This window comes from Stylophora pistillata, chromosome 4, assembly GCF_964205215.1.
Source record: "Stylophora pistillata chromosome 4, jaStyPist1.2, whole genome shotgun sequence".
Taxonomy (NCBI): domain Eukaryota; kingdom Metazoa; phylum Cnidaria; class Anthozoa; order Scleractinia; family Pocilloporidae; genus Stylophora; species Stylophora pistillata.
Genome location: NC_142522.1, coordinates 12,076,316 through 12,095,868, shown reverse-complemented (window position 1 = coordinate 12,095,868; position 19,553 = coordinate 12,076,316). Strand labels below are relative to the sequence as shown.

Below are 19,553 nucleotides of genomic sequence, written 5' to 3'. Positions count from 1 at the left end.
TGCATATTGTCTTCAAATAATTGTCATACCAGTTGGTTGATTAGCCAAATTGATTAATATAATATTTTAAAGGTTATGTACTGTAAGTATGATTACTTAACCAAATAAAATGCGGTACATTTTAAAAATTACAAATGAAAGTGAGGAATTTTTGTGAGAAAAAGCCTAAAAAGCAGTGTTATGTATTAAGCTTAATATATTTTCAGTTCTGTAGAGAGCAGCTGCCTTATAAAACAAAATATAAGGTACATGCTTAATAGATAAAGCCATGATTAGTGCACTGTTACTAAACATGGTTCCTCCTCACCTAAAGGGCCAAGTAACACAGGTTTCAAAGACATTAAAATCCAAGCAAGTACTAAAGAGATCCCAGGTGAAATCTGGAATTGATTCCATGGACTCACAAGACAGCTAGATTTGCAACTATTCTACATGACTGGTGCAGACAGAACTGTCTAAAATAGTAACCAGAATGCTCTTTCAATGCAGTGGTGCAAATTTCCTTGATATCAAATTACAGTAGTTAAAAAATTGCAACCAAAGATTTGTTTCTGCATGGGTAAGACCCAGATTCAGGATGTAAAGAAAGCTGTGAGCAGGTAAGCTTGTAGACAGCTGGTGGATGGGTGATAAATAATTAACTGCATTAAGCTTCAACATTTTGCACATAGAGGCAAGTTTGTTATACAATACAGCAGGTGCTACATTGTTAACAACTGGTAAAAGGCTGCTAATATTTCTTTAAACAAGATATCAACCCCACCCCTAACAACCAGAAGTTGGATTAATTACCTAATCTGGTTATCAATTGTATCCAGAAAAGCACTAGTTAAACACATTCTACAAAATTCTCACCAGAATACATGCAGTTTTTATAATAAAAGACTATTTTTCTCAGGTGAAATTGGAACTGAAAGATATTCAAAAAGTACAAGGGATTTCTCATCAAGTAGACATTCAGAGTAACATGTGTGTTTTAGCCACCTATTAATAAAATTCACTGATTATTGAACCTTGAAGCAGCAAACACCTACAAGGAATGTTTATGTAAAGATGGAGCACTGTCCTTGCATCAGCAAAGACACTGAAAGAACTGGGCATCATTCAAAAAGTTATTACAAGTGGTCGTCATTGCTAAATGTAAATTATACAAAAGATAAAATTTGAGAGTCCCTAATCCCTAACTTGTTTCCTGTATATTAATAAAAAACAAACAAACCAAAAGAGCTGATAACTATGGCCCAATGCAATGTAGGAGTGGTTGATGAATTTTAATTTTCAAACCTCTTTTATAAAGAGAGATTCACACAAGAGTGAAGGGATAAGTAAACCTTACATGTAAATCAGAAACATAGCTGTACCTTTAAAATTCACGAATTATTACATTTTTTTCACAAACAGTCCCTTAGTCCACACACAACATCACATTATTCAAAAAAGTTAGGGTGAGCTTCAGACATGTTAGATTACACAATGTTTCAAAATTTCTTAGTTAAGGAAATTATAAACCATATTAGCCAATTTTACTTTTTAAGACATACAAGGTAATCCTGAGAAATGAATTAGCAGTTGTTGCTCTTACTTAGGGGTGCAAACATCCCCCTTTCCTCTTTCCCCTTCTCTTCTAGTAGCAAAGTGACCAAAATTGACCAATAATGGTATTAAATACATAAAAAAATTATGCATGTCTAATTGGCTGAAAATGCACGCATTTTTTATGTAACACAAGTGTAAAAATGTAACAAGAGTGCAAATTATATTATGTAATATGTAAATATATGATCCTAAACCAATACCTGTGCATGGACAAAATGGGTCAAATGATGAAAATAAAATTTTTGTTTTAATTAACATTACTCTTCTTACTCCTTTCCAAAGTTAAACATGACTTTCTGTTTTTTTCTAATAGTCCTTCTATATCCACCATCTTGTGGCTGAGAGAGCTGTTTAACCTGTTAAATAAACAAATCAACACAATTCACATAATTGTGTCACTAATTTTTGATAGAGATACAGTACCTTGATGGTACAACAACTTTTTCCCGGCTCTCCGTCAAGTTTCCACGGAGTAGCTTACGTGTAATGTGATCAGGAAACACAAACATGTATCAGAATGTTCATAACCTTTTACGCCCTAACAACCAGATCTTCTTTATACATTCCCTTTGGTACTGACAAACAGAATTTGTCAAACAATCCAAGCTTCTTGGGTTGGCAAACGTTTTCTTTTATTCTCATGATCTTAATAAATGACTCAGCAGTATTACTGTTTAGAGAATTAAGAAACTGGTAACTCTTCAGGTTTATAGAGTTAATGAACCTCATTATTGAACCTTGTGAGAATGTGAAAGCCTTTTCAAATGAGAAAGTTTTAAGTGAACTCTACTAGAGCCATCATGAAATAACTCCCTTAGTAATTGTACTGATATGATCAGGAAGGAGGGTCCTTAGAAAAAATTATAGAAAATACATACAAATAATAACAATCCTCATTCTATACACAAATGCACTAAAAGTGTGGGTGAAAGTGAAACCTTTGATCGCGAAGGAGCCTTTAAGTTTGCCTAAATTTTTATTGGTATTTATCATCATTAAGAGGATATAAAATGCTGTTCATGTGGCTCTTACAATGGTGCTGTACGTTCAGCCAGCAAAAATTAAAAAGGAGACGACAAATGTAACTCTTGATAAGTATTCCTATAGTACAAAAGCTGTTTAACCCAAACTGGCTTCCCTGGAGAGCGTAAGTCAATTGTTTTGAGAGATAATAATATTATATTAGCAAAGCCGATTGGCCCTGACAGTGGAAAACAACCAAACGAAGCCCGAGACTGTAGCGCTAGATAACCAACAATATAATTAATGCTGAGTCTCGATATACATGCTTTCAAATTAATCTGTATGTTAATGATACAAGATATAGTCGTCCAAACCTTGCGTAGATATTTTTTGCCGTAAAATATCATCTTATCACGTTTGCGAAATCTCGGCTCTTGGTTGACGGAAACTTCATTTGGGACTTTAACTGCCACGGAATAAAGATAGAAAATAAGGGTTAGTTTGAAGTCAAACAAAACTACGAAAAAAGCGATAGGAAAGAAGCAGGCTACGTCAAGTACTAACCTTTCTTTCTAAATGTCTTGATGCAACAGATGAACGAGATGACCGCGGTTATAAATATAATTCCTATGACTAGATTAACCTGAAACAGCAAATTTAACCACTGTTAATGCACTGGTTGATAATTATAGTATCTAAAGAATGCTTCAACCAACCGAAATTTCGGGAAGTAGTTGAATTTCACGAAACTTTTCAACCATAGAGGTGGTAGCCATCTTTGCTGCATCCATCGTGTTTACTGCCTTGATATTATCTGCTGGCTTGTTGCGCTCGCGGACTCATATACTACTTGCCACGTTGTGTGCGCGTGGCTTGAAAACCAAACAATTTCTTCTTTGAATTGGCATGGCCGTTTTCACACTAGAGGACGGACCAATCGTCTGGACGAACAAATCGTCTGATGGGAAACCGGACTACCAAATTTTTCGACGAACAAATCGTCTGATATTTGGCCGTCTGGAAAGACTATTTTTCGAAGACGATTTGGCCGTCGAGACGAAGAAGTCGATGAAAGTACGACTTGCAGTGACACGAACTCAACCGGGGCCACCCAACGTTTTTTAGCAAATCACAAGACGAGTTTAGAACAAAAAAACTGAAGTTTGTTCATCAGCGGATCAATCACTATAAGGGTCAAATTTCACTGTTCGTTTGACTAGATCAGATGTGAAGGTATGCGAAAGCTTATAGTTTTTTTTAAAGCAAAAAAAATATATTTTTCATTTCTATTACGGTAAAGGTGAATAAATATATACCGAATGGCGGCCGGTAATTTCGAAGACTAAACTGACTTAGGTTAAATTTACCAAATTGCGTCCGACTCACTTTATACAATATATTTTCCGAAACACGGCCTGGAATGCCGAAGGCGAGAGCTTATGTAATTTACTGAATATTGCGGCCGCGAATTTTGAACACGAAACGGGCTCGATCAATGTAAATAAATATATCAACTTACGGCCGGCTAAACCTCAAGGCGAAACCGGCTCAACACAAGTATATTTTTAAAATATCATGAAAAACGGCCGTATCTACAATTTTACCGGGAATTTTAGTAACCAATCACAAGGACAAAGAAAATTTCAAATTTAGTTTTTTCATGTATTACCGGTGGTTGATTCCGTTTGCGTTGTAGTTTGAAAGTCGGGAAGTACTTCAAACATTTACTGATTTGAGGTAAAACCGTTTCGTCTTCAAAATCTCAGGCCGTGCCAATTCCGCAAATACATTTGTATTAAGTCCGTTTGGTCTTCAATATTCTCAGCCGCATTATTCCGTCAATAGGGAGTTTAAGCAAATCACTACGGCTGGCGCTGCTACGGCTACCGGAAGTAAAATTGTCCAGAAACGAGTCATTGCGCATGTCAGTGGTACCCATCCAGCAGTAGCGGGAAATCCTTCTACGCGAGCGGGAAGGTTTCGGCGTAGTCTGTGGTACGTGAACTTATCTCGCTTCTTTCTTCGCTTTATACATTCTCCTGAGCAATTTTAACTATCGAAATACACTTTACATCTTTAAAAATAGCTTATCGGGAATATTTATCAAGCTTGCTGTCCCTTACCGAGTGAATCTGCCTTTATTTTTGCCGCCGGGTTTGTCGAAGGATCGAAGCAGTGTGCACATGGAGAACGCAGCGAACGCAAAGTGAAATGCGTAGGTAGAAAGTCTAACTTTTCCTTTTCAAACCTCAAAGACTACTTGAAATTCAAATAGCTGAAGCCGAGGAATGACGAGGGTTATGAGGGACCGTGTAGAAACTTTGCTTTGGTGTTTATAAGCTCCAAACTGGCAATTTTACAACACGTAAGCTTAAATATTTTCATTCACTCATTCACAGTGCACAGGATCGCTTACAATTTTTTTTCCAAACGTTGGAATCCCTCGTCCCTTTCAACGAAGTCATTTTGAGTTTTTAGACGTGCAAAAACTACCGCTAAGACGCTTAATTTATTGGTTTTAAACTTCTCAGCCGTACTAGGTTTGTAGTTTACGTTGCTTAAAGTTGAATTTTGGCGGGCTACGGTGACGTACTCTCCACAAGCCTCGTCAACCACGATAGCCGTAGCAGCGCCAGCCGTAGTGATTTGCTTAAACTCCCTAATTATATAAGCTTTCATCCTCGACATTCCAGACCGTGTTTCGAAATATAAATTTTATAAGTTAACTCGTTCGTAATTTAGTAAATTTCTTTAAGTCTGAGTCCTTTCAGTCTTCAAACTTCCCGGCCCCAAAATTCGGTAAGTTATACAAGCTTTCCTCTTCAAAACTCCATACCCTATTTCGAAAAATTTTTGTTATAAAAGTTTAGTCTGCCGTAATTTGGTAAATTTACGTTGAGTTCGTTCAGTCTTCAAAATTCCCGGCAGCAATACTCGGTAAATTATACAAGTTCTTGTCTCCGACATTCCAGACCGTGTTTCGAAAAATAAATTTCATTGGTTTACCCAGCATTATTCGTTACTTACGTACGTTGAGGCTGTTCAGTCTTCAAAATTACCGGCCGCTATTAGGTAAATATTTATTCGCTTTTACCGTAAACGAAATAAACAACATATCTATTTCACCGTAAAAAAAAAACTAGAAGCTTTCGCATGTCTTCACATCGATTCCAGTCAAATGAGCAGTTTAATTTGACCGCTGGTGAACGAACTCCCATTCTTTTGTTCCGTACTTGTCTTGTAATTGGCTAAAAAACTTTAGGTGGCCCCGGTTGAGTTCGTTTCACTGTAGATTCATATCAGACGGTGAAATTTTCGATTTTCTCGCCACGAAGAAATGGGACTAGCAACAGAGCGAGGTTTTATGGGAAGTTTCAACATTGCGGTAGCCATTTTGCTTTACAACACGACCTAGTGCCAGTTCTCTTTGCGCTTATAAGACGGACAACTTTTCGGCATATGGCCTTCTCGAATTCAAATTCGACGAACAAATGCCAGACGATTTGTCCGTCCTCTAGTGTGAAAATGGCCAATGTCAGCATTATGTTATGAATCGACGCGAGAATTCTCTTTGATGTTTTTTTCTTTTTAAAATATCGTACACTTAGTGCCCTAACACGTACTTTTTCCGTCATTTAACTATTTGGGAAAAATGTAATCTGTAATTCTGATACACTGTGTGAGTGGTAGTTGCCTATGACCTCTCAGGATATAGACACAGGCTGACAACGGCTGTTTTGCTCAACATGGCACACTGTTTGGAAGATTTCGGATTGCTTTTTCATCACAAAACCAGCAGGTGGACGCCATTTCTCGTGCGTATGTTTGGTTATAAATCAAGATGGGCGTAAAAATATTGCAAAGAGGATCAGCATGCAGCAATTCACTTGCCAAAGGTATGAGTGCCATCTTTGGGTCTCTCGTTGTTCTCAAAGTATTTTGACGTCTCCCACGATCTACAAATGAACAAACAAGTGTGAAAATGGAATCTTCCTGCCAATTATACCATAAAAAATCGAACTGATGACGTAAACTTAATATACTATGACGCGTTCGTAAAATCCGATAATTATGCGCAAAGTTTAATTCTAGTCAGACCATGTCGATAGTACGAAAGCCAAGAAATTAATACTCATTCCTTCCGATTTCAACAAAATGACATCGTTACTTAGTCCTCCGGGATGTTTCGTGGCCCAGCAGCGTAAAATGGTCCACGATTCTTCCGCGCATGTTTATCCTAATAGCGGTAAAAGTGATGATATGGACCCCGCACTAACGTCCTACGTTATTGACTTCGCTAAAAAAGAAGGAAAACCAGCATTACCCAGACCTTGCTCTGTCACAAGAAGAAATCGACCACACCCATCTCAGGTTTGTAGATCAATTTATTAATCATTTTTTGTTGAAACCATGGAACTGAATCACTAAAAGAAAGAATAAATAAATTTCATCCCCCCAAAAATTTTATTTGAAGTATGGGTGTGTTATTCGACTTCATCTAGAATGAAAACGGTGAAAAGTTTAATCTATCCTAAAACCCAGGTTAGTCATCTAAGTATTCATCAATGGACGTGTCTCGAAGCCACACCCTGAGATTTCAATGAAATCACGAGATACACAAAACTAAACATCATCATCGAAGAGGGCGTTATATGTACAATCGGAATTCTGAAAGCCCAGGCTGGAAAAAAAGGTGGGAAGGTTTTTTATGATTTAATTTATGCGCAGTTTATCACTCTATAGACCCGATGATCAACAGTGGAGCCTGTGGGAACTCTGTAATTGCCGTTAGTTTGAAGTTTTTGATAAGTTAGTGAAAACCGATAGGCTTTTACGTCAGTACTCCATTTTCTGATTATCGTTTATACAGAATTTTCTCAACTGGAGGATTCCTTCAGCACCGCCAGCGACCCATAAAACTTCGAACGCAAACAAAGCTTTCTTGAATTTGTCACTCTTGGAAACCAAGGAAAGATTTTACGACGAGTACGTTGGCAGATTTAGTAAGCGTGTTTCCCTTTAAAACGTATTGTTTTCGGTGATTTAACAATCTTTGTAAACGTCTGCTGGCTCCGGTTGTTCAAAGGGCGGATAACGCTATCCAACGGATAAATCGCTATCCAGCGGATAAGTGTTACCAAAACGTACTGCGCTATCTGCCGGATAGAGATTTATCCAGTGTATAACGTTATCCATCCTTCGAACAACCGGGGCCTGGTTGATAATCTGTTATGTGTACTGATTACTTTTGTGACAATGTATCTTTCATATTTTTCGCAGATTCAGAGAAGCACGTTCTTTGTAAAGAAATTGGCTCTCTTTCTCCTTGTTATCCAACAAGTAAGAAAAGTGAGATCAGAACTTGAAAAAAATGTCATTTTATTGTTATTAAGGTGGCTGAACCCAGTTTTCGAGCGCGCTTTTGCTGATGAAATTCAGCGCGCGCGCATGGATTGTAAAAAACAAACATGCCGTCAATAGAGCGGTCATTTTATTTACTCAACACGTACCCGCACTATCTGTGCTATTTTTTCTCTATAGTTGGCGCAGTGTATTGAGGGCTTTAATCTTTTATTACAAAGATATGTTAGAAAATTTAACGGTGCAAAGAACCCAGCAATTTCTCAGCTTTTTCTTCGTTACCGAAAGAAATCGGTTAAATGTAGCGCATGCGTAATAAGTAAAAAAATTGCGATTGAATGGAAAATTGCTTTCTTGAAAATATGCCTATTTCTTGAGAACCACTCATCAGAATTTCACGAAATATGGCACAAAAATACTTTAGGAAATGCGTAACTGGAGTATCTATTTCAGACAAAAGAAATTCTGGAAAATCGAGTGAATCTTCAGCAAGGTATAATCAAAGACCTCTCTGTTAAAATGTTAGCTAAATGGTGTTAACTTGTGAGTATCGTTACAATCTCCTTCCATGCAAATTATGAAGAAAATCTAATGACTAGATTTTTTACAAAGTAACAAAACCGATTTTAATTGCCTATTTATATTTATTCATGTCGCCATGGCAACGGCACATACGTCACCTTAACTAACGAAAAAACAAAGTTTATGTTGTTAACTTGCTTGCTGCCAGTTTTGGCGAACGAGAGATAAAGGGTTTTAATGAAAATAGTGAAAGAAACAAAGGTATCAAAAACTGTGTTCAGCCACCTTAAGTATAACCTCACCTTCCCTTGTAAGACTCGATAGTTGAACAAAAAATTATTTCCGCAAATTTCAAATTATCACTTTTGGTTTGGAACAACGTTTTATTTCATAGGATCTAAACTTCCTCAAAGTGCTGGCCTGAAAGGCGAACCAAACGAGGAACGCAGTTGCCCTCGCAGGGTGAGAAGTGTTTTAACTGTGAATAAAAACATCCAATGGCTGACTTTTATTTCTCATCATGAATCTTAGCTTTAACTTTAGAGATACCTCTGTTGCCTCAAAATGAGGTTTTCTAGTTCAGTCAAAGCGTTGTTGTTACCGTTGAAACTTGTGTTGCTAAGACTGTTGACTGTGTTAGGCCCTCCAACGTTATTATCATAACTGGTGTTAAAAGTCACCTTGTCAGCCCAGTGGCTCACCTGCTGGCCCAATTTTTTCCACGATCAAGTTTCGTAAAACTTGACTCGAAGCGAACATGGGCACTGTTATTTTCCCCAAGATAAACAACTGAAGCATTTGTATTACTTAGGGTTTCCCTGGGAATTGCTTGGCACTCACTGATGGTCCGGACTGGGGAGAGGTGTGAAAAATCCACTAACGAAAAAAGAGGCCAGTGTCCGAACTCCGCAGAAAATATGTATTAACTTCAATTGGTTAGAGCGCTGGACTGTTGTGCGGGAGGTCGAGGTCGATGGTTCGAGTCCCGGCCGGACCAACACTCAAGGTCTTAAAATAACTGAGGAGAATTAGCTACCTTTCTTTAATATCAAGAAATGGATACACTCTCTAGTCTTCTCGGATAAGGACAAATAAACCATAGGTCCCGTCTCTTGCATCTATTAATTAGTTAATTTGGTTAGGCAGGGAACGTTAAAGAACCCACTCATGAGATTACTGTGAGGTGGTCTGGCCTGTTTACTGGCAATTGGGGGGAAGGGGGCATCTTCAAATGAGTTTCCTTCGGTTGTTTGTAAACTGCCGATGCAGTCCGGCCAAAGTTCCCCGAAAAGTATTGTGATGCGCATTTGATCATATCCACATGTTAATTTGCGCAATATAAATATTAAATTATTATTATTATTATTATTATTATTATTATTATTAAAATAACCAGAACATTTGGCTTAAAGAAACACTGCAAAAATTTCTTAAAATTCCAAAATTGAGGGATAACAAATTGGTGTGAACGAAAACTCAAAAACCAAACTGATTCCCTTAAAAGAAAAAACAAAACAAAACAAAAAAACAACCAAGATACGCGCGAAACGTCCACGTCAGTTTCCAATGTCAAGGTTAAAGCTCTTTGACGTGTTTGGTTAATTTATGAAATCACCAAGCGTGAATGCAAAAACAATACAAAGGGTGGAGAGAAAGTAGAAAATGAAATTTGAAATTTAGAAAAGAAAGAGATTTTCTACATCAGGCATTGTGCGAGTAAAGTATCCTGTCCAAGAACATAAGACAATGACGCTGCCAAAACCAAATCTTAGAACTATCCAACCGGAATCTAACACGCTAATTGTTAAGCTACCGCACCTCCCACAACAGTCAAAATATTAATTGAATGCAAATCTAGTCAACAACTCCTGCCACCACCGTTACCTTATTCTTTTTATCGTCGCCATGGTTAACATTTGTAATATTTTCCAGTGCACAGTGCTACCTCTCTGTATTTCTAAAGACGCAGGACACAAGTATGATTCTCTAGTCTCCAGAACACCCTCGAAAGGTAAGACATAAGCAAATTAACTTATCAATGAGGTAAATCGTTTTTCCTCCAGAGTCAAGAGACTGATTCAAGTAGCTAAGTAACACAATCTGTAAACAAAGTTATCTTGTTCGCGAAAATTTAATCTATCTTTAAAAATGTTAAGCCACTGGTCCGGAGATCGATTTCTTCTCCCGGCTACTCACCATGCCACATTTGTAACATTTGTTCTATGTTCCTCAAGCTCAGCTATGTTGCTGAAAAATGCGACACACAACCGCCTAGATACTGGCTTGAGTGGGAAACAATAGAGTCATTCGCAGGATATTTCATGACATACCACTCAAAAGCGTTCATAGCTGTTATACAGTTTGTCATGTCATTCCTTCCCTTATTTTTAGAAAAAAGAATTGTTGAGAGTTGTTTAGACGCTGGAGATATCGGATACATTAGAAAGGTAAAAGATCTATCATTATGTTCTCAGTTTTCTCTTTGTTTTGAATTTTAAAATCTTGTTCGCTTTTTAAACCTTTATTCACTTTATTGAACTATCAGAAACGCGTTAAAATGATAACATTAATAATAATGAAAATGATAATGACACTGATTGTAATATATAAAATAATAATGTAGTAATAATAATGATAATGATAACAATGCTTTCCTGCAGAACTTTGCATACGTTGTTCGTCCGGAGGCGATACCTGCCATACACCAGTGGCTGAAGTCTCAAGATGAGACAGGTGATGATTGATTTTTGCCTTGTTGTTGTTATCGATTGTTTGTTTGTTTTTCATGAAGTTGGGCTTTCGGCAGGGGTCGCACTTACGCTTTTGGTGTTTACATTGGACATAAAATCTGTCATCGCGTGCTTGCGACAAGTGCGACCCTTTTGTCGCAACCAGACATAACTATGTCCGAAGGACCTAAAGATAAAAAATGCCAATGTCCTGCCTCGAGGCAGGCCATATCTCGTCTTATCGCCTTAAAATAACAATTTATGTTTTTCTTCTGTCGCAATTTCGATCAAATCTGAAATACTAGCAAAAATTTGGATTTTCGCAATTCTGCAAAGACCACGTGTGTACAGCTAGCTATCGGTTCAATGTTTTAGTCACAGGTTTTCTCGATACACGTTTTATCTGGTCCCTATGGCGAATTTCAACCCATACCAATTTACAAATTTGCACTATTCACCTGATTATTCTCAGTATGGGAATGGCTTGTTTTCACCCTTTGGCTCGCAGATATTTTCCCATTTTTTCACATCCGTCTACGTCGGTTTAAAGCGGCAAGAGCCAACATTTACCGTTGGCGAGTGTTGTACAATGCGTACAAATCAATAAGGTTTTGTACATTGAACAAATTAAACAGAGAATGAAGAAATGTCGCTAATAAAACTAGCACAAGCTTCATGTCTACAAAGTTTTATTTGGTGCTCTTTTCGCGCGTGAAATATTGAGTTGATAGTCTGGTTTCAAATATCCTTTATGTCGCACAATTGCGACCTCCATGACTCCCGTGGTGTAAATGTCGCGACATATTTGTAGGACAACTTATGACGCGACATAAAAAAAATAAGGCCACAGTGCGACCCCTGCCTTCCTTGGCAGCTACCTCGAAGGATAACAGTCGCCTCACGGTTAATTCAATAATTTGATTTCTAAATCAATGAACAAATCAGGCCCCTTCAGCGTTATAAACTGATTTCTTTCATTTGCACGACAACGAAGAAGAAACACCCATGCGAAGGACCCTTATTGGTTTTGATTGGTTCAGCATTTGGACAACACGTGGTCAAGTTCAGCCAATCACGCATCGGAATAAGATCTACGGAGACAAAACCACAGCAAACTGAGACTACTTTTTCAATTCAATCTAAAACTACGCCCGCTAAAAAGTCAGGGCTCGCCACACCCGCTTGTGACACTCGCTCTGTAAGGAGCATAGAATTCTGGGTTAATTCGACATAATTAAACTTAAAAGAAAACAACAACAACAAGAAAATGATTAAGAAGCTCTGAGGACGAAGAGAATTTGCAAGTCTGGAGCTCCTTATAATTAATGTCCTTGCTTTTTATCTTTCAGTTCGCGATGTCGTATTTAGATTTTTTAACAAGCTGAACGGAAACTCAACGCGCAATCAGGATCGTGAGATGGATCGAAAATCTTGCAAATTTCGGCGCTTCATCGGCAAGAAAACGACGGAAGAGATATCCAGGTAGGTTTGTATAGGCTTCCTGGAACGGAAAGCTCAGTGGAAAACCAGTTCTTTACGCATGTTTAAGAAGCTGAATCGTCAACAGTTTCAGAATGCACATTTCAGAGGGTAAGTTAATTAAAAGCAAGGATGGAAAGGATGAAATCGAGTACGAATCCTACGCTTTAAGGTACCGGTCAAAGGTCATTATATGTCGCAGGGGGTGGGGGTGGGAGGACTTTGATTGTGCCACAATCAGATTTACTGATCTCCCTATCACTCTCTATAATATTCTTATGACCCCTCCCCTCCCTTAGAGGAAACTACTTAGCAATCTATTTTCTATAGTCTGTCTCTTTATTCTTTTGGCGAAGACTGATCCCTCCGTTACCCCTGAAAACCATGTGATCCCAAAAAAATCCACCACCCTCCCCCCTCCCCACGCATGCGATAGATAACGACTCGTCCCCAAGACCACTCACATCAAATCAACAAAGCTGTTCTAGTTCAGACGACGTTTAATTAAAAGCCTTGAGACTTACTCTCGGTTAAGGTTTCTGCTCTGCGGTCGATCAATTCCTCAGATCTCTGACTGCTATTTTAACTTTCTCATGATACTATGCTGAAGTGTTCATATAAATTTAGTTTTTATTTTTATTTTTCTCAGGACTGGTCGAAATTTGATTACTGATCAAGTTCGCCAAAAGCTCTCAAAAGGCAAACAAGCAATTAAATGCCCGACCCTAAGGAGGAGCTCGAAATCGAAACGACGTCCCATGATTTCTGCAGAAGACCTCATCACAAACAAGAGCACAATGTTCATGCAACCCCATCGATGTCTACCGGGGCAGTTTGAGATCCATCCAGAATTTCATTTTAATCGCTTTGGCAAAAATCTCGCGGTTTTTTAGCCATGGAAAATTAGCACTCGTTACTTCGTGTGCAGTGTTATATATACTGACATAAAAAGATAGTTTACGTTGGAAGTTTGAAGTTTAGTTATATATATAAACCTGTTATTGAGCGAATCTCATGAAATATTCTCTCTAATAGTTTCTCATAAACAGCCTTGCATTATAATTTGGTCGCCAGTGTTAATAACTATATCATGTGTTTAGATGTTAGACGTTCAATTTGTGCTGCTCTTTTGCTTCGTTTTGTTTATGCAACCTCTGTCGAATAAATGGACCATTCATGCAATCAGAGACAGATAAAACCTGTTTTGAAGATGTCTTACATAGATATTAAGTAAACTGATGCTTAATTAGAAATACTTCCAAGCACTTTACTATAACTATTGCTTACCTTAATGAACATGTTTAAACGTGACATTTGTGACAGTGAAGACTTCACAATTAAAAAAAATTCATTACAGAAAAAAACGGAATTAAACGCCAAGTAGGTAACCTCACTGACACTGCCTTTTAAAGTTCTTTAGTGCACGATAGGGGAAGGGGGGAGAGGTAGAAAACCGATCAAATCAGGCGGGAGGAGAGGGAATACCTTAGTCTGGCTTCTTACGTAAAGTGCGTTGATACGCTTCCATCAATGATGATCAGACCATGCATGGGCCGCACTGAAGGCAAGCTGATCTTTCTCAATGAGCGTGTAAGCAAACTCTCTCTGGAGGTGGGGATGATTTTTTAAAATTACTTCTACCCCACCCACACTCTACCCGGGAAAGTTTGCTCCTGGGAAGCTAATTTTCCTCGGTTTGCGTTGTTGTCGTTCTAAATGTTTTGTTTCTCCGGAAACAACTTCCTTTTCCCTGAAAAGTTAATTTTAGTCATATTCCCCTTTTATCGTTGTTTGTGAGGTTTTCACGCAGTGACATTCCATGTCGGGCCCTATTATATGATTTACGGTGTGAAAGTCTGGGGCAAAATTTGTCAAGATTTCCCGCGTTAACCTCATTATGCATACAGTCAGTATTTGATAAGAGAAAACAATGGTGAAACTGTGGGACTAATACTTTCTTTTATTATGGCATGGGGTTGTATGCAAATCTTTCCCAAAATATTCTTCTGCGTGAGTATATTTGGAAAAAAAATTAATCCATAAAACTACGCGCGAATATAATGAAGTTGTTGGACATAAATCTCTTCTTGTGTTTCATTGTTTACGTGTGATGAGTTAATAATTAAGAAGATTTACAAAATTACGAGCGTCTTTTTCACGTCCACTTAGCCAATAAAAAGAACATATTCGATAAGATACTTCTAGATAACACGTAGATAAAATGTTATCAATTCAGGCCGTATCGTTACTTGATTGTTTACAATTAGGTCAATTGTTTCTCGATATTACGGTAATGTACAACCTTATGGTCGTTCAAGCAAAACTAGTTGTTGATTTTCTCGTTGTAAAATAAATAACCTCGGGAAAAAGAAGAGTAAAAAATGTTACTGTACCAGATGTAGACGGTCAGAACGGGACCTTTTTTTAGCAAAACTAATTTTCCTTGCGGAAGTACCATTGGTAATTCACATTTACACAGGAAACATCGCAACAAAAAGTCGCGCGAAAATTGATTTTCTTCAACCAATCAGAGGGTAGCATTTTGCAGTAGGCGTGCAGGAGCCCGCGCAGGATACAAGCGAGAAACGGCACAGGCGGCCCAAGCTCTCTTTGAGAACCACACAAGGAACACAATTTGTATATCGATTTATAAGGATTTGTATGGGATTTTCTACAAGATATCCATAGAGATAGTTAAAAGTGAAAATATTAAATAAAAATGGCTTACCTTATTCCATACGAGTGTTGCTTGCTCCTGGTGTCGTTATTTTACCGATTTCACTTGATTTAGGTGTTTTTTTTTTTTAAGAAGAGAAAACCAGGATTAAAAAAAACCGATTAAATCAAGTGAAATCGGCAAAATAACGACACCAGGAGCAAGCAACACACGTATGGAATAAGGTAAGCCATTTTTATTTAATATCTTGACTTTTAATTATCTCTATGGATATCTTGTAGAAAATCCCATACAAATCCTTATAAATCGATATGTAAATTGTGTTCCTTGTGTGGTTCTCAAAGAGAGCTTGGGCCGCCTGTGGAAACAGTGCGTTTACGGATTTGAGAATTTTTAAACAAGTTGTACGAATTTTGGCGAGTTTTTAGCTTCTAAATAGTTTTAAAAATCTTGTGTTATCCTTTCTAAATGTGTTCAGCCTGATTGGACGTTATGGAGCCGTTTTCAGCAACAAGTGCAGCTAGAATTGTTGGTAAGATGCAATTTTTAGTTTGAATACATCACAAGTGAAACTCGTGTCAGGACTCACCAAGCCGACCACTTACAAGCCCAACATGAAAATTTGATGGAAGTTCTTTTTCACTTTCATTTCTATACAGGCATCCAGTTGAATAAGAATAAACAGTATGATATTATAAAACACAACCTTGAAGCTGGCGTGAAATATTTTGTTGAGCGGAAAGATTTTGAAAATTCGCCACGTAAACATGACAGACAACCCATGCTCAGTGACACATGCCTGCGAATTTTTTCGCTGACGAATCTATGGAGTTATGTGAGTCAGTTGTCGATTCATCGAAGGAAGTGTTCGCATTTTCATTGCTTATTAGTTATTAAAGAATATGTACAAGATAACTAAGAAATAATTCTATTAGAAGGTGGAAAGCGAGTGTTCCACTCCAACGTGTGCGTGACGAGTGCGTAGTTTATTCTGTAGGTCTAACTCCCATACTCAAAAGAAGAATTAAGTTTAATTCAACTATCTCAAGTTTTTCTAAGCGCATCAAAAATGATAAATAAGAGTAAGTAGGGGAATAAAGATTGATAGTCTAATGAAAATCAATATCGTACGTGACAAACGATCAAACATTCATTATCCATTTAACCACGATGGTCAATGAATATGCGTTAAGCGAAAGGTCAAGATCGATGTTTGGATATTGGCCGAGTTCTCCCTTTTTGCGTAAACGAATTAAACATGTAACAGCTATCCAGCTATCTTGACTGAATAAAGGATTTATCATATAGGGAAAAGAAAACAATAATGACTTGTTTATTTTCGAGCGCTATGGTGGTGCATGTTTGTTTTCTATGTGACAAATTGAAAAATTAAGTGATTTCATAGGTTTTCCATTCGTTTTAAAAAATTTACACCAAAGCAAATTCAGTTCTTAGTTTATATTCAGTACAGGTATCAGCTCGATCAAGAGATTTCAATCTGTTGACTCGACCCCTGAGTACCCCATTCACACAAAAACGTAAACATATTTTAACTATGTTTTTCCGCTGCAAACATAGTTTATAATTGTTTTCTTCATAGAAGCTGCTTAAACCAATGTTTTTCTACTTCAAATTTAGCACTTTGTGAATGAAAGATTTTCATGCAGTTGAACTAAACTTATATTCCTGGTGTGAATGGCATATATTTTTCTTGGTTGAGCATAATTAAAGCTACTGTCTGGTACTCGCTTGCTTGTTGATGCACCCCTTGTTAAGCCACAGGAAATTGGCAAGTATTATGACGCAAATTGTTTTGCACGCACGTGCAAATTCTTGTTGCTACAGGTAGATAAATTTTTGAAACGCGATTGGTCGGCGGCTGAGCTAATAGAAAAAATCTTATATAAAATAGTTACAAAAATTATATACAGGATGTAAGTCTGATGATGAGGATGAAATTTGATGAAGTGATCCTGAGCCAGCTGCGATTAAGCCTGTTGCAAAAGTTAAGGTTGAAAAAGTAATGACTTAAAAAAAGGGGTCAACCCACAGAGCTTGAAACATGCTTCCCAACTGTTGATTAAGCGGTACATCATATGAGATGCCAGACCATCAGCTACGTTTTCCTCGACAGTTTAGCTGGGAACAAGAACTCTGAAATCCATTTGGAAAGAACCTCAAAAGGAAAAGCAAAATGCAGAAATTACCAGTAGTCGGGAGAGTCGGCCAATGTAACTATTCGTCGACTTCCGGCCGAAGTTAAGTTGTGACTATACTGTCTTTAAAAAAAATAAAGCAATTCGATCATTGCATCTAATGAAGTTCTCCGAAGTTCTGATTCCAGATAGAATCGCATAGCTTAAAGTAAACACGCGCTCTGATTGGTCAACCCAGATAGAATATATTAGGAAATTGAACTGAACTGGACCGTCAGCTGCATTATGTGCTATAGTCTCAAGTGCAACGGTTGGTGCATCTCTCGGTATGTATGGTAGTTATTACGACTAGTTGCCTTATCTGAAGCTCATTTTGATCCCTAGAGACTATTCGAGTAAAGGATTTGTCATTTCATGTCTTCTACGTAAGATGCACGATCCTCGCAGTAGATAGCGCTATTTAAGCAATAGCGAAAATCAGACCTGAAAAAAATCAGGCCTGTACGGGATTCGAACCACTGACCTCTGCGATACTAGTGCAGTGCTCTTAGTATCGCAGAGTATCTCCTAGTATAATATAGTATAGTATAGAATATCTCCTAGTATCGCAGAGGTCAGTGGTTCGAATCCCGTACAGGCCTGATTTTTTTCAGGTCTGATTTTCGCTATTGCTTAAATAGCGCTATCTACTGCGAGGATCGTGCATCATACGTATCTAATACCGCAGTTCAAAATATATGAACTTCATGCATTTCATTGTATCTGGTTCATGTCTTCTGATCTATAAAAGTTTAAAAGTACCTATGATCCCTCGCAAAAAAGTATATTATTATATACATACCGAGATTTACGCGCCAGAAAGCATCGAGATATAAAAAGTCTCTTCGCGCTAGAGGAGCCAGCCGATTGGTCATACGATTTTTTTCACTAGTGAAAAACGACGTATCGACGCTCTGATTGGCTATATCGTTATTTTCACTAATGAAAAAAACCGTGTCGCTCGCTCGCCGCTCCTCTCGACTGACAAATAGCACATTTCTAAGAGCTTAGGCGCATTTTTCTTTAGAAAGATGGCTTCAAATCAGACTAACCGTTTTCAGAGCCTAGATTCATCAGTAGAAGAGTTCATAGACGGACAGGAAAATGAAAACACCAAGAAAAAGACCAAACACGATGTCGCGCTGTTCCACGAATTTCTTATTTTGAAAGGCGAAACAAAAACAAAAAAAATTAAGTCTGGGGTTTTCACTTCTTTATTTCAAATTTTGAACTTCCATAGACCTATTTCGACATATTTTCAGGATGTCTTAATTTATTCTTCCTAGTTCTGTCTTTTAACGGCATTTTCGCTTGATAATTTAGATACCAACCATGAAATAACCTATAAATACGTACCCAAATGAGCAACACAACTGAATGCCAATCACATCCTAAATATGATATTGGATCTATCAAATGTTCTCTTGACGATCGTTGAAACCTTCCTCTTATTTTAACATCTCTTTATCAATTTTCTGCAACATCATTGTAGATGTCGGCTTAAGATTTTTGACGTTCGGTCATAGTCCTTCCGGGTCGCATAATGTTCCTCTACCGTCTTAACGACGACGAATCTTACTTAACCTTTAGTACTGTAATCACGAAACTCCTATATTTATGGATCACCACTGAAATCCCTGGATGCAAGTACGTTCTGAAAGTGTCTTAATTATGACAAATTCGTGGTATCTCACTGACTTCAACCACTTTTTGTATTATTTAAACCTGCTCCTTTGTAGTTTTCTTATTTTCAAAGTATGGGGAGAGCTTTCTAGGTACTCCTTGAACCGACTTTCAAGAAAAGTAAGTGATCAAACTGGAGTAAACAGAAAGCTTGATGACAAAACCGATAAGTGATTCGGTAGGCTGACAGCTTTCAAAGAATCAAAATCAGTCCCTTTGGCCATTGCTGAGGCGAAAGAGCAAATCTCAGAAACGAGAGATCGTCTAACAACTGAGTGGATATGAGTATGATACCGTCTTTTATTATCCAACTACACTTCGCAGAGTACAAATAACGCCCAAGACTAG

At 37.8% G+C, this 19,553-nt stretch overlaps 2 protein-coding genes across 5 annotated transcripts in view; one reads left to right on the top strand and one right to left on the bottom strand.

Moving 5' to 3' along the window:
• LOC111334068 (patatin-like phospholipase domain-containing protein 7) overlaps positions 1 to 3,423 on the bottom strand; it is a 43,784-nt gene extending 40,361 nt beyond the window's left edge. Inside the window, exons 1-4 of one of the 3 annotated variants that reach the window (XM_088759240.1) lie at positions 3,276 to 3,423; positions 3,124 to 3,202; positions 2,934 to 3,025; positions 1,867 to 1,952 (exon numbers count right to left, since the gene is read on the bottom strand). In XM_088759240.1, coding sequence (XP_088615366.1) covers positions 1,867 to 1,952; positions 2,934 to 3,025; positions 3,124 to 3,202; positions 3,276 to 3,350 — 332 coding nt within the window. In that variant the 5' untranslated portion in view covers positions 3,351 to 3,423. Of the gene's footprint in view, positions 1 to 307; positions 789 to 855; positions 898 to 1,866; positions 1,953 to 2,933; positions 3,026 to 3,123; positions 3,203 to 3,275 lie in introns of those variants that run through there. The other 2 variants (XM_088759243.1, XM_088759241.1) reach the window with 2 other exon arrangements.
• A 118-nt stretch (positions 3,424 to 3,541) lies between these two features.
• LOC111334058 (uncharacterized) lies at positions 3,542 to 14,043 on the top strand. Of its 2 annotated transcripts, none has more exons than XM_022939742.2 (10): positions 3,542 to 3,792; positions 4,405 to 6,930; positions 7,430 to 7,562; positions 7,840 to 7,899; positions 8,837 to 8,904; positions 10,375 to 10,453; positions 10,834 to 10,889; positions 11,103 to 11,175; positions 12,521 to 12,653; positions 13,300 to 14,043. In XM_022939742.2, exons 2-10 carry the CDS (start codon positions 6,715 to 6,717, stop codon positions 13,541 to 13,543), a joined length of 1,062 nt encoding a protein of 353 aa, XP_022795477.2. In that variant the 5' UTR covers positions 3,542 to 3,792; positions 4,405 to 6,714; the 3' UTR covers positions 13,544 to 14,043. The 2 variants fall into 2 exon arrangements, with proteins under 2 accessions (XP_022795477.2, XP_022795479.2); XM_022939744.2 differs by lacking the exon at positions 3,542 to 3,792 and having other exon boundaries at positions 3,838 to 6,455; positions 6,866 to 6,930.
• Positions 14,044 to 19,553: the final 5,510 nt, after the last annotated feature.